At 39.6% G+C, this 14901-nt stretch overlaps 1 protein-coding gene and 1 long non-coding RNA gene across 3 annotated transcripts in view; one reads left to right on the plus strand and one right to left on the minus strand.

Moving 5' to 3' along the window:
* Nucleotides 1–13792, minus strand: part of LOC124626148 (uncharacterized) — a 46241-nt gene extending 32449 nt beyond the window's left edge. Inside the window, exons 1-2 of one of the 2 annotated variants that reach the window (XR_006980797.2) lie at nucleotides 13632–13792; nucleotides 4240–4674 (exon numbers count right to left, since the gene is read on the minus strand). This is a non-coding gene — a long non-coding RNA (uncharacterized LOC124626148). Of the gene's footprint in view, nucleotides 1–4239; nucleotides 4675–13631 lie in introns of those variants that run through there. The other variant, XR_006980798.2, reaches the window with a different exon arrangement.
* The window catches only part of wscd2 (WSC domain containing 2), a 75870-nt gene that overhangs the window by 37468 nt on the left and 23501 nt on the right, over nucleotides 1–14901 (plus strand). The window contains exon 3 of the mRNA XM_017452066.3: nucleotides 14472–14586. Coding sequence (XP_017307555.1) covers nucleotides 14472–14586 — 115 coding nt within the window. The remainder of the gene's footprint in view (nucleotides 1–14471; nucleotides 14587–14901) is intronic.

Here is a 14901-nt window from a genome sequence, read left to right on the forward strand (position 1 = left end):
ATTGTTGTAAAATAGTTTGGTGTAACATTGACAACATCTACTCGTTTAAATCCTCGTAAAAACCTTATCATTTAAATGCCTCAGCGTATTGTTTTAGTCGGGCTTGACGTTTAAAGAATTAAATAAATAAGGTCGGAGCCCTGTCATTCATTACTAACTTATGACTTGCCTTTGTGTAAAATCCCAACTAAAAGATAAAACGCATAGGAAAAGCAAGAAAGAACAAAGGATTTACACATTTTAAATAATGCTTTTTTTGTATGATTGAGGTGTAATTTCTCACCTGCATTCATAACCTGCAGATTCCATTCAAATTCGATGAATATTTCTCTTTATTCGATTGTTTTCAAACAAATAAAAGATATTTAAGCCAGTTTCTATGTATTTCTACTCATTCAAGCTTGAAATTGTCTCATTCCGTTGGCAGATAATTTTGTTCATTTCAAGCATTTCTAGAAAGAAATTATTTAGCAATCGGAAGCTTGAAATAGACTTCCTGGTCTTGTATTTAGTATTTGTTACGTTATTTGCTGTGATATAATTTCTTAAAATAATCTGTGCATACATATAGTGGCGAAAAAGGCCTTGAATTGATCTGAGCACCACGTAACATTTTCAACATTTTAATGTATCCATAGCGAACAATCGGCAGATTGCTGTGTTACAAGAGGAATAAACCACTTCAGGTCATGCTGTTTTTATAAAATAATTCGCATGGTAACAGTAACTCCGCTTTGCATCAACACGACCCTTTTGTTGATTATTTTCCTATAACAGTACAGCATGTCATGCTTTATTTATAGTGTGATTAACAAGTATAATTTGAGGATGGAATAGTCTTAAGAACGAGGTTAAGGAGCTCATTAATTGCGTGAACAACAAGGTCACATGTGTTTCGTCAATTGCTTTTGCACAGTAATGACCCAGCACAGATTTAGTAATTGCTGCTCACTCCTCTCTCTCATTCTCAGAGTCTGGGGAGAAAGCTGAACATGGCTCTCTTTCACTGTGTTTAATGGAAAGAGCAGTGTTTGTGCCAGCCTCTCTGTAACAAGCTTAATTGCCAGAACGAGGTTGGCAGTGGCACAGCCTCATCCTGGACGCTATACTGATAGGCAAAGACAACAAAGAGAAGATTCATAGCTTTATAGGATTGGAATGTGGACGTGTCGCCAACTAGGTGTAGAATGGAGTGAAGAATTTCTGCCGTGACAGCCGATCGTCAGATATTTTACAATTTTGCAATGTAAAGACTCAAGAAAGGTTTTTAAATGTTCTGTGTACTTAGGAGCTTATTTATTAGTTGTGGCAAATACAATTCACTCATATATATATATATATATATATATATATATATATATATATATATATATATATATATATATATATATATATTTTGAGAGAGAGAGAGAGACAGATAGATAGATAGATATACTGTATCTCACAAAAGTGAGTACACCCCTAAGTGAAAATGTCCAAATTGGACCCAAAGTGTCAATATTTTGTGTGGCCACCATTATTTTCCAACACTGCCTTTACCCTCTTGGGCATGGAGTTAACCAGAGCTTCACAGGTTGCCACTGGAGTCCTCTTCCACTCCTCCATGATGACATCACGGTGCTGGTGGATGTTAGAGACGTTGTGCTCTTCCACCGTTTGAGGATGCCCCACAGATGCTCAACAGGGTTTAGGTCTGGAGACATGCTTGGCCAGTCCATCACCTTCACCCTCAGCTTCTTTAGCAAGGCAGTGGTCGTTATCATGCTGGAATACTGCCCTGCGGCCCAGTCTCCGAAGGGAGGGGATCATGCTCTGCTTCAGTATGTCACAGTACATGTTGGCATTCATGGTTCCCTCAATGAACTGTAGCTCCCCAGTGCCGGCAGCACTCATGCAGCCCCAGACCATGACACTCCCACCACCATGCTTGACTGTAGGCAAGACACACTTGTCTTTGTACTCCTCACCTGGTTGCCGCCACACACGCTTGACACCATCTGAACCAAATAAGTTTATCTTGGTTTCATCAGACCACAGGACATGGTTTCAGTAATCCATGTCCTTAGTCTGCTTGTCTTCAGCAAACTGTTTGCGGGCTTTCTTGTGCATCATCTTTAGAAGAGGCTTCCTTCTGGGACGACAGCCATGCAGACCAATTCGATGCAGTGTGCGGTGTATGGTGTGAGCACTGACAGGCTGACCCCCCACCCCTTCAACCTCTGCATCAATGCTGGCAGCACTCATACGTCTATTTCCCAAACACAACCTCTGGATATGACGCTGAGCACGTGCACTCAACTTCTTTGGTCGACCATGGCGAGGCCTGTTCTGAGTGGAACCTGTCCTGTTAAACCGCTGTATGGTCTTGGCCACCGTGCTGCAGCTCAGTGTCAGGGTCTTGGCAATCTTCTTATAGCCTAGGCCATCTTTATGTAGAGCAACAATTCTTTTTTTCAGATCCTCAGAGAGTTATTTGCCATGAAGTGCCATGTTGAACTTCCAGTGACCAGTATGAGGGAGTGTGAGAGCAATGACACCAAATTTAACACACCTGCTCCGCATTCACACCTGAGACCTTGTAACACTAACAAGTCACATGACACCGGGGAGGGGAAAATGGCTAATTGGGCCCAATTTGGACATTTTCACTTAGGGGTGTACTCACTTTTGTTGCCAGCGGTTTAGACATTAATGTCCATGTTTTGAGTTATTTTGAGGGGTCAGCAAATTTACACTGTTACAGAAGCTGTACACTCACTACTTTACATTGTAGCAAAGTGTCATTTCTTCAGTGTTGTCACATGAAAAGATATAATCAAATATTTGTAGATATGCTATACAATATATGGCCAAAAGTATGTGGACACCTCCTAATGCTTGAGCTAAAGGGTTTGAACCACACCCATTGCTAACAAGTGCGTAAAATCAAGAAAACATCCATGCAGTCTGCTTAAACAAACACACAAAATAGAATGGGTTGTATTGATGTATTGAAAATTTCTAGGATGCCACCTTTGCCACAAGGCAGTCTGTGAAATTTCTGCCCTGCTACATCTGCCCTGACCAACTGTAAATGCTGTAATTGTGAAATTGAAGCACCTAGGAGCAACAGCAGGTCATCCATGAAGCGGTAAACCATGCAAACTTACAGGGTAGGGTTGTTCCAAACTGCCTCGGAAGCGACGTCAGGACAAGGACTGTGCTTCATGAAACAGGTTTCCATGGCCGAGCAGCTGCACACATGCTTCCGAACACTATGTGCAATGTCAAGTGTGGAGTGGTGTAATGTATAGAGTGATGTAAAGCACTGCCACTGTACTCTGGAGGAGTGGAAATGTGTTCTCTGGAGTGATGAATCATGCTTCACCATCTGGCAGTCTGATAGATGAATCTGGCGAGGAGAACGCTTCCTACCAGAATGCATAGTGCCAACAGTAAAGTTTGGTGGAGGAGGGATAATGTTCTGAGCTGTTTTTCAGGGTTTGAGCCCCTTAGTTCCAGTGAAGTACTGTATGTAGACACCTGATCATCACACCCATACATGTTTGTTGAACATCCAATTCCAGATTTAGTCCCCCTTTGCTGTTATAATAAACTTTCCACTAGATTTTGGAGCATGGCAATATGGATTTGTGCTCATTCAGCCACAAGTGCATTGGTGAGGTCAAGCACTGATGTTGGGTGAGGAGGCCTTTCATCTCAGTGGGGTTGAGGTCAGGGCTTCTTGCAGGACACTCGAGTTCTTCAACTCCAAACTTGGTAAACCATGTCTTCATGGAGCTTCGATTTGTGCACAGAGGCATTGTGTCATGGTACAGGTTTGGGCCTCTTGGTTCCAGTGAAGAGAAATTTAAATGCTACAATATACAAAGACCTTCTATACATTTGTGAACTTCCAACTTTATGGGTCTGATGGTCACATACTTTTAGGAAAATAGTATATATTATCATACCTGTGATGGATTAAAGCTATGCTTCAGAGTTCCCTATGGGCTAGCATGTGTTTGTTTTAGGTTTTGTTCTAGTCCTTTCTTCGGCCTTGGTTTTTCCTGTCATCGGTTTGTTTCCCGTTTGTGTCCATCTTGATTCATGCTAGTTATTGACTAGTTGGTCTGTGTGTACCTTAGGGATGTCACGATACTAAAAATCTAGTAGTCGTTACCGATACCAGCAAAAATACACGGTACCTGATACCAAAGTTGCTACCACGGTGTGTAAAAATAAATAAATAAATAATACTTAAACATTAATTCCTTTATTTAAACATTTGAGCATTATAAAAACAATAGTGGCAACAGTCACATAAAAAAGCCATTACAAAATAGATATATAATAAATATGTAGGCATAAAATGGTTTTTCTTTGAGATGTTCTGAAATGAAGTCTCTGGTTTTGGTGTATAGTTTGGGGATCTCTATACATTAAGTAATTTCTGCTTGGTTGCTGGTATCTGTGGTTGAACTGCTGAAGCATTTGCTGGAATCCATGCTTTTCTACAGTGTAGACAGGAACTTGGTCCATGCATATAAATTCAGCAACTGCCCTATCCAGTTTCCTTGCTTCGTTTGAGTTTTTGTCATATTTTCTGTGCCTTTTATAAGCTTCTCTTAAGGTTGGTTGTGTTAATGTTTGCTGACTTTGCTCCTGACTCTCCTGGTGGACATCCTCCTCTGGCTGATACAGGAGAGAGAGAGAAAGAGAGAGATTTTAGTTATCAAACACTGTCTGACAATGACTAAAACAGAGGAGTCTACAGGTGCTAAGGTGCACTCCTAAACACACACCTTATACGCTGAATGCAAGCTTTATTTTAAATTCACTGACATGGTCTCAGGCCGAAAAGATTTGCACACTGGCTTCAGAGCATCAATTATATGTCCGTTTTTATCCGCCTCGAATGCGAAGCATTTCCATATTTGACTCTTGCCTTTTTTCCTCTCAACGAGTCGGGGAGGAGCTGAACTTGTCGCCATAGCCATCTTTTGTAGTTTTTCCCCCGTGTGCGTAGTTCTTCTTCTTTACCACTTGTGGCTAAAACACTTGCGCATATTTGCTGCCCCCTTCAGGTTCGGAAGAATCGCAACCTCGGTACACCCGGTACTCTCGTTACAATCGGTACAAATGAAACTGCAGAAAAACAAGTACACCTTTTAAGAATGTTGGTACCGACTTGGTACCGAAGTATCGGTTCTCGTGACATCCCTAGTGTACCTTGCTGTTTCTTTGTTTTGTCGCAGTGTGTTATTGTGCATATTTGTATCTTGAGGTCTGATTCTTATTTTCTTGTTCTCTGGGGGTCTTTTTTTTGTTTATTTGTAGGTTTGTTTACTCTTACTTCATTCAACCTTAACCCTTTTGGAGGTCAGATTGCAAGGCTCTGTAAATGGGCATTTTAAAGTGTTACTCTATACATTGACGCATTAAAACAATCAAATTAACAGTTTGACTGTACAGTACATCGATGTCCCAAGTGTACTCATAGCTAATCTTGGCTTATTAAACTCTAGTGTTGCCATTGTTTATGAACACTGATTTCTTCTGTCTGTGTTTTCACTGAGTTAATTAATGAGAATAGAGATCAGAAGCCTCTCCACACTTTTATGAAATTATCTTGGAGCTTATGAATGGAATACATAGCGTATGGTGTGTAGTGTGGACAGATTATTACATATTTTGAACCAGATTGTTGTGCACAGCTGGGCATATTTCTAGTGGGAAAAAAAATCACATCTGGCTCTGTCCCAGAGGTGGAGCAGTCTTCATAATAGAATTTATTCTAATATTATTGCGATAGTTGTAACTAATGTCATCTCATAAGCCAAGTGATTAAATTTGTATGCTATGAAATAAAATGTCAATTGACCTACATTATCTTCAGCATAAAACTAGAGGTCATACATGTTTAGCATCTTTGTGTGCTCTGTCAGACCTAACTGTTGTTTTTTTTTGTAGCTCTTGTGCAAACTGCTAATTAGCGAATCATACTGTCTCTTCAATTACACTGTAGCTTTCTATTCTATAAGTATTGGTGTTTTCAGTGGGAGCACTGAAGACCTGCTCCATTTTGAGCTGTTTTGAACTACTATTAGGCAAACTTGTAAATTCTCTTTTCTGGTGAGTTTGTGGTACAGTCATTACACGCGCAATCCCAAAAGACTTTGTGACTATTTTTAAAATGGCCACAAAAGTTCCCTATTTTGATTTGTTGGCAAGTGTGCATTAATTCCTAATTTTAGGTATTTTAAATACATATTACACCTCAACTCAATAATTTAGTCATATGCCTATTATGTATATACATTAGTGCTGCTGAACCATGATTCTCATTTTATTTATGCAGCAAGAAATGAATTATAGGCTACAGTGCATGGAGATCATCATGGCAACTATAGTGTGTTTTTGTAAATGAAGGACTAAAAGGCATCTAAATAAAATAATGAATTGAGCTTTTTGTATCATATTCGGATATGACTAAGCAAAGCATTCAAAAATTGTACATCTCACCATGATATAAACAAGATAAAAAGAATAATGGTGGAAGAGACTCTGTTTTGTTGTGTTTTCTTTATTGTTCATCTTGTTATATAAGGAATCAAAAACTTGGGTGTGTGCTGTTATAGGAAAATACTTCATGACAGGGTGGTGTGATGAAGCCCAGCACAAAGTGGAATCACTGTTACCAACCCAAAGGTGATTACAGTCAAGTCCATAAGTATGTGGACAGTGACACAGTTTACAAAATTTTGCCTCTGTACCACCACAATGGATTTGAAATGAAGATGTGACTGAAATGTAGACTGAAATGTAGACTCAGCTTTTATTCAATTTTTTTTAACAAAAAAATTGCATTAACTGTTTAGGAATTATGGCCAAGAGTGGTTAAGATGTTTGACTACTGATCCGAAGGTTGTGAGTTCAAATCCTAGCACCGCCAACCTGCCACTGTTGGGCCCTTGAGCAAAGCCCTTAATGCTCAAATGCTTAGTTGTATAACGAGATCAATGTAAGTTGCTTGGCCAAATAATGTAAATGTAAAATTTAATCGTGGTCATTTATTTACTGAGGAAAATGGTCCAATATTACATATCTGTGAGTGGCAAGCGCATGTGAATGTCTAGGATTAGCAATTTAATGTGTAGGTGAAATTAGAGTCAGGTGTTTTTAATCAATGGGATGACAATCTGGTGTGAATGAGCTGCTGTTTTATTTAAAGAACAGGGATCTATCAAAGTCTGATCTTCACAACACATGTTTGTGGAAGTGTATCATGGCATGAAAAAAGGAGATTTCTGAGGATCTCACAAAGAGAGTTGTTGTTGCTGATCAGTCTGGAAAAGGTTACAAAACCATCTCTAAAGATTCTGGACTTCACCAATCCACAGTCAGACAGATTGTATTGTTTATATTGTTGAGGAAATTCAAGACCATTGTTACCCTCCACAGGAGTGAAGACCAACAAAGATCACTCCAAGATCAAGACATATTAGTCCGTAATAGTCCGTAAGGTTACAAAGGAACCCAGGGTGACTTCTAAGCAACTAAAGACCCTCTCGCATTGACTAATATCAATGTTCATGAGTCCACCATCAGGAGAACATTGAACAACAAAAAGGTGTGCATCATAGGGTTGCAAGGAGAAAGCCACTGCTCTCCAAAATAACATTTCTGCCGGTCTGCATTTGCTAAATATCACGTGGACAAGTCAGAAGGCTATTGGAAAAATGTTTTGTGGATGGATGAGACCAAAATAGAACTTATTGGTTTCAATGAGAAGTGTTATGTTTGGATAAAGGAAAACACTGCATTCCAGCATAAGAACCTTATCCCATCTGTGAAACATGATGGTGGTAGTATCATGGTTTGGGCCTGTTTTACTGCATCTGGGCCAGGACGATTTGCCATCATTGATGGAACAATGAATTCTGAAGGATACCAGCAATTTCTAAAGGAAAAAGTCAGGACATCTGTCCATGAACTGAATCTCAAGAGAAAGTGGGTCATGCAGCAAGACAATGACCATAAACACACAAGTCGTTCTACCAAAGAATGATTAAAGAATATTAACGTTTTTGGATAATGTTTTGGAATGGCCAAGTCAAAGTCCTGACCTTAATCCAATAGAAATGTTGTGGAAGGACCAAAAGCAAGCAGTTCATGTGAGGAAACCCACCAACATCCCAGAGCTGAAACTGCTCTGTACTGAGGAATGGACTAAAATTGCTCCAAGCTGATGTGCAGGACTGATCAACAGTTATTGCTGCACAAGAGGGTCACATAATTTTGCCACTCACAGATATGTAATATTGGATCATTTTTCTCAATAAATAAATGACCAGATATAATATCGGAAACAAGAATCCAATAGAGCTGTGATATAGTTTCATATAAAAGGCTGCTTTATATTTGGTAAGCATTTGGTAAGCTCCAAATTCAAATTTACTCAGAGCTTTTAATATTCTCCACTTAATTCGATTTTTGGCTTGGTCGAGGCAGCACTTTTTTATTTGCTGTTTTTCTTTCCTTCCTGTTCTGTTATAGGACCTTTATGCACTGCTTGGAACACTGCCATCAAAATTCATTTTCTAATTAAAACAGAATGGCTCCTTAATCCACGAGTGCAACAGTTGCAGAACCTCAGATAGAAGCCAGAAAAAAAAATGTAACAGGGAGTTGTGCCCATCTCTTTTCATTAAGATGATGCTCAATAAGGTTTAAACATTGAGAACAGATGGCTCTCGATGGTAAACCTTTAGTCTCATGCCACTCTCTCCCCAGCCATATGTGAGATGTCATCTACAATTAACCTCTGATTTAAAAAAAAAAAAAAAACAGTATGGCTGCACCATCAGCTTTAAGACAAGATTAGATTGAGTCATTGCTTACAGCTAGCACTTTCCAAGCTCTGTTTAAAAAACACATTAAATCATAACCCTGGCCTGGGATTGAGCTTCCTTATTCCTCTGTTTATCAAAATGCTGTAACATTGAACAAATTGTATCTACAAACACCCCCTTTAGCATGATTCTTTTGTTGTATCTCAGTCACGTCATACAGCCCAGTATAGTTCATGAAAAACTATAACGTGATTATGCAAAACAAAATTAAAAACTGCGTCATGTTCTCAGAGAAATGTCGAATTTATCAACAAGCACAAGAAAGGCCATGCAGTTTCATATTCAGAGTAGATGAAAATGTTGGATATTGGATCTTAATGCTCCTTATACATTATCCATGAGTTTGAATAATACACGCGCTTAAATTAAAGTCTGTGAGGTCATTTATCATTATGCCTTTCTCCATACAGAGTCTTCCTATGGCTATATTTAAAAAAAATACATATAATATAATTGGCTCAGAGTTCAGTGCCTCCACTCTGCCTCCTTGTGGCCCTTGTCACAGCTTCAATCATTTCTTTAATGCGCATCCGTAAGCAGCTGCTTTACATCTCATTTCCTGCTGAGTAAATTTGCAGCACAAGGCAGGAGCTGTTTGTAGATCAGTTTTTTTTTGTTTTTTGTTTTCCTGAAATGCCTGATAAAACACATATTAGCAGTAAGCTTGCATATTCTTGGTAGTTCCTGATAAATGTGATTTGTAATCTTTCATATTCTTGGTACTTCCAGCAGAATGCATGATTTATTTTAATATTTTGTAATGTGGGAATAATGTATGAATTTCTCTTCAGATGCAGATCTTTGCTATTCTTTTTCACAGTCATGCAGTAGGGTGCAAGATTCTGACTCCCCTACACACACCGATCAGCCATAACTTTAAAACCAACTGCCTGATTTTTTTCGGAGATGCCCCTTGTGCTGTCAAAACAGCTCTGACGTCTCAAGGCATGTACTCCACAAGACATCTGAAGGTGTGCTGTGGTATCTGCCACCAAGAAGGTAGCAGCAGATCCTTTATGTCCTGAAGTTGCGTGGTGGGGCCTCTGTGGATCTGACTTGTTTGTCCAAAACATCCCACAGACGCTCGATCAGATTGAGATCTGGGGAATTTGGAGTCCTAGTCTATACCTTGAAGTCTTTGTCATGTTCCTCAAACCATTCCTGAACAATTTTATAGTGTGGCAGGATGCATTATCATGCTGAAAGTGGCCACTACCATTAGGGAATACCATTGCCAATGAAGGGGACTTGGTCTGCAATGATGTTTAGGTAGGTGGTGTTCCCCAGGTAAGTGACGCACACTTCTGTTTTGGGGGCACAAGGGGGATCTACACAATATTAGGCAGGTGGTTATGGCTGATCAAGTTATGGCTGATCGGTGTATATCTCAGGTCTTATGGGGTGTTCATGGTTTCCAGTGGTTAGTACCTACCTAAAGTGGCCCAAGGAAGGACAGCCAGTGAACTGGGGACCATGTGCTCAAGAGGAGCAAAGGCTAGCCCTTCTGGTCCGATCCCAAAGAAGAACTACTGTAGCACAAAGTGCTGATAAATTTAATGCTGGCTATGATATGATATGACACATAGTACATCACAGCTTCCTGCATCTGGGTCTGCGTAGCTGCAGACCGGTCAGAGCCCTGCTGACCTCTGTCCACGGCCGAAAGTGCCTTCAATGGCCACATGAGCATTAGAACTGAACCATGCAGCAATGGAAGAAGGTGGCCTGGTCTGATGAATCACGTTTTCTCTTGCATTATGTGGATGGCTGGGTACATGTAGATCACTTACCTGGAGCAGACATGTCACCAGGATGCACTATGTGAAGAAGGCAAGTGGGCTTGGGGTATCATGTGGTTGTTACTTTGACACGTACCACCTACCTAAACATTGTTCCAGACCAAGTACACGCTTTCATGGCAATGGTACTGTATTCCCTAACGGCAGTGGCCTCTTTCACATGGCAAAAATGGTTCAGGAACAGCTTGAGGAACACGACAAAGAGTTCTAGGTGTTGACTTGGCCTTCAAAATTCCCCATATCTTAGTCCTATCGAGCATCTCTGGGTTGTGCTGGGCAAACAGGTCCAAACCATGGAGGCTACACCTCGCAACTTACAGGACTTAAAGGATCTGCTGCTAATTGTAAAATATAAGGCAGGTGGTTTTAATGTTATGGCTGATCTTGAAGTTAATAAGATTTTTTTTTAAATGCCAGTTGGCATGTTACAAACAAACCTGAAAACTCAATGCCCTCTGTCCTGAATGAAGACTCATGCAATCTTATTGATTGGTGCAAAACGCTGATACTGAATAAACTTATTTTCTTATAATGGCATGTCCCCAAGCCTTTTATTCCTTATGGAATTCATACTTCTAGCTTTTATTACATTATTTATCAATATATCATATCACAGCACAGATGAATACTCGAATCAGAAGGTGTGCATTGATTTTCTATAACAGCAGCTCCAAACAGACAGTAGTTCCGACCATAATATAAATGACAGGTTTACATTAAAACGCTCGTTCCAATAAGTTATCATACACAGGGACTTGATGACGGATGCGCTACATAATCCTAGAATAATACTAATTAAATGGATTTTTAAAAGCCTTGTTATTTTTCAATAATGATATGCATAATCTTAGATATGATTAAATTTTGCATTAGGAATGGTTCGTTTAACATTTATGTTTGGTAAAGGAGGGTGTTTTTTTTTTCTTTTCCTTTTTTGGTCTTGTTAACGGCAAGAGGGAGGAAAAAAAGGGACGCTGGTGAGGAAATGACTGTTTATATGTACTAAAACATAAGCGATAACAATAACTAACTTCTCTCACAGACGTTCCACAAAATTACATTACATAACATAATTATAAACAATTAAAAAGCATGATGTGTCAGTGTAGAGGTATTGTAAGAGTTCGTTCGTTGACGAGATTAACAAAATTTCAATAACAATAAACAGGCCAGGGTCATGGACAAAGATCATCATGATGTTAGAGCCAGTGGATAGCGATCCAGAGAATAATCCGGAAGCCAGGCAGGGGGAAGCACAAAGATATCAACAGTTTCAGAATAATCCCAAAAGGCAGGTAGCCAAGAAGGCAAGGACAATGGCTGATAACTGATCACTTACATAAGAGGTAACAATTTTCAGCATGTGCTTTATATAGCGCTTGAACAGGAAGTGAAGTGACTGTGACAACTGATGACGTGCTCTCAGAATTTTAGTGCAGGATGCTCTCTGGTGGCATTGTGTTGAATTATCCTGATCGGATGTGACGTTCGTTTGTTAATAAAATGACAAATTGCGCTGATGGCAAATCGCCACATTATGAGCAGAATGAAACGCTTCCGTGTCGGCCGTAACGATTTACCACAATAATTCACTTCAGAGTGGTGACGGATTACATCACATCACCCAGCTTGAATTATTTTTGTATAACAGCACGGTCTACCTTGTTTTATTCCTTACTTGTAATACGTACAGTTAGCTGAGGGCCGAAAGTGCAGCGTATCACTCTGTAGTAAAACTCATAAAACTGGGCCACTAGAATGCCGCTGCACTGCCGAAGGAAGAGGAAGAGTTGTCATGTTCCATCTGTGCAGAACATTACAAGACCGAAATGGGGTTAGCTGAGTTGTGAAATGTAGAATGTGGCAGAAAAGAAAAAAAAAGCATTCATGATGCATTTAGATGGATTACCTCCCCAGATTATCAGTGTAAGTAAGAACATTTGCATTTCTTTGAACCTGGTGCTTCAGCTCAGAACACACCGTGGAGTTACATGCACCTCATTTGACACAACTGCTTATTCTGATACGCCTTTCAACCATTTTGCACCGTTGCCGTTCCATACTTTACCTTTCTCCCCTGGTGATCTAGGCCTAAGTCTCCTTCCAAGAACTGTTTGATCGGTGTAACCCCAGAGAGCCAGTGCTGCCAAACTCTCACTGTCGGCTCTTTGTTACAAATGGCGTGGCTTTTCGTTTTCTGACATGACAAAAATGTGTCGCGCTGAAAAGCAAAACCTTCACTGCATTGCTCTTACATCAGTGAGGTTTTTCCACTAAAAATAAATAAATAAAACAATCAGCAGGGTATTGCGGGGTATTGCAGGGTATTATGAATTAAATGCTGACATGGAGATGGGGAGAAGAGCAATGAAAGCATCACTTTCCAAGAGGTGATCCTGTCTGTATCAAGAAATTCCCTTTAGTTCCTTGTAGTCTCATTGTTTTGGGCATACCTTACTATCAATATTAGATTTATTATTATCAGAGCTAAAGCTAGGTGTAATTCTGGCAGCAAGGAGGTTGTTTGCTTTAGTTGTAGCTTTGGTCGGAGGCAGAAAATCAAGAGAAATCGAGTTGCTTGTGTGCCACAGTTGTGATGTGGGATGTCGCATTGCTTACCGGTGAATATCGCAAAAATAGATATGTTGCAATATTGGAAATAAACTATTTTTACATTCCACATCACTCGCTCCCAAGACAAATTTTTCACTGGCACTCCGTGTTTCCTCCATGTTTGTTTTTTTTCCCCCCTTGCTCGTGTGAATGTGCAAATGCAGGCTGCAGCCCTTTTTTAAAAGCAGCCACATTCCACTTGTCTCAGAAAATCACTGTAAAACATGTGCTGGAGCGTGAGGGGAAAACTTTTTTTTAACACTTCTTGAAACATTTCTAACAGAATCCCTTTTTCAATGAATATAGAATTGAATGGGTGTCTTACCTAAAGCAGCTTTCCTTGTGTTTCATTAATGCTGGTTCTTGGGCCGCTAGTGTTTTCGCAATTTATTTAAACGTTTTATTTCTCTCCAGCTGAAGTTTTTACTCACAGTAGCACCACAGCACCACATCAATCCCAACAAAACTGTATGTGTAAAGCAGATTACCAGTCTTTGGCAATGTGATTATTGTGCAGCATGGGATCCTGGGCCACTCCCAGGATTTCCGGCAATTGTAATTATCAAAATGCTTATGGGTTAGTGTGTGTATAATAAAATCCCGTTCTCTTCTTAGCCAGCTATTAGAAAAGGCATTAAAGTCTAATGGAGATGGCACAGATGGATGATTGTATAAGAGGGTGAGAGTAAATGTCCATTGAGATTGAATTTTTAAAAAAATTTTAAGCGGTATGATATTTGGACCTTTGTAGCTGCAGCTATAAACGGATCACCTTTGGTGCTGATGATGAAGAGGAAGATGAGCACGTGGACATAATTGCTTAACATTTTATATTTATATTTGTATTAATGTGACTGTTCTGATATGTTATGTTATTCCTGATATGTTATAGTTTCTATAGTAACATAACACAGGCGAACACGCCGCATAAATGAATTTAAAAGCCGGTGTTTTCTGTACGGAGATGTTTAATTGAATTATTATGGAAGGAGTCTCCAGAGTCCAGGAATAAAACACTATACCACCTGCTGGTGGTAACAGTGACTGATTGGTTTCGTATAAAAGCATGCCCAGAAGTATTTTATTATTAAAGAGGTGACATCAAGGTTGCAGATCATATTTCACCCCTTGTGCTTATCTCTTTGCTTTATTTTCCATTCTCAAGCAAAGTACATTGGCTGCTATGTAGACGACACACACAAGAGGGCGCTCAGAGGCATTTCCTTCTTCGACTACAAAAAGATGACTGTCTTCCGCTGTCAGGACAACTGTGCTGAGAGGTTTGACTTTTCAACTTCCACAAAACACACACGCATTTAATACATATTATGATCTTTTGTTTTGTGCTTGTTCGCTTAATGCATGCTTAATGATTCCTACCTAGAGTTCTCTATACGTGAAGAGAGTTTTACAATAAAGCTCTGAGACTAAATTTAGCCGTGTTATGCTTAATATATACTAATTATGACTCATTTATATATTAAAAGCTGGATATGTTTCTAGATATTATAGATTTATGCATAAGTACAAACACACACACACACACACTGCATGCACATTTCTAACACAGTCTGACTAAACATTATTTGTGAACG

This window comes from Ictalurus punctatus, chromosome 22 (genome assembly GCF_001660625.3).
Source record: "Ictalurus punctatus breed USDA103 chromosome 22, Coco_2.0, whole genome shotgun sequence".
Lineage (NCBI taxonomy): Eukaryota > Metazoa > Chordata > Actinopteri > Siluriformes > Ictaluridae > Ictalurus > Ictalurus punctatus.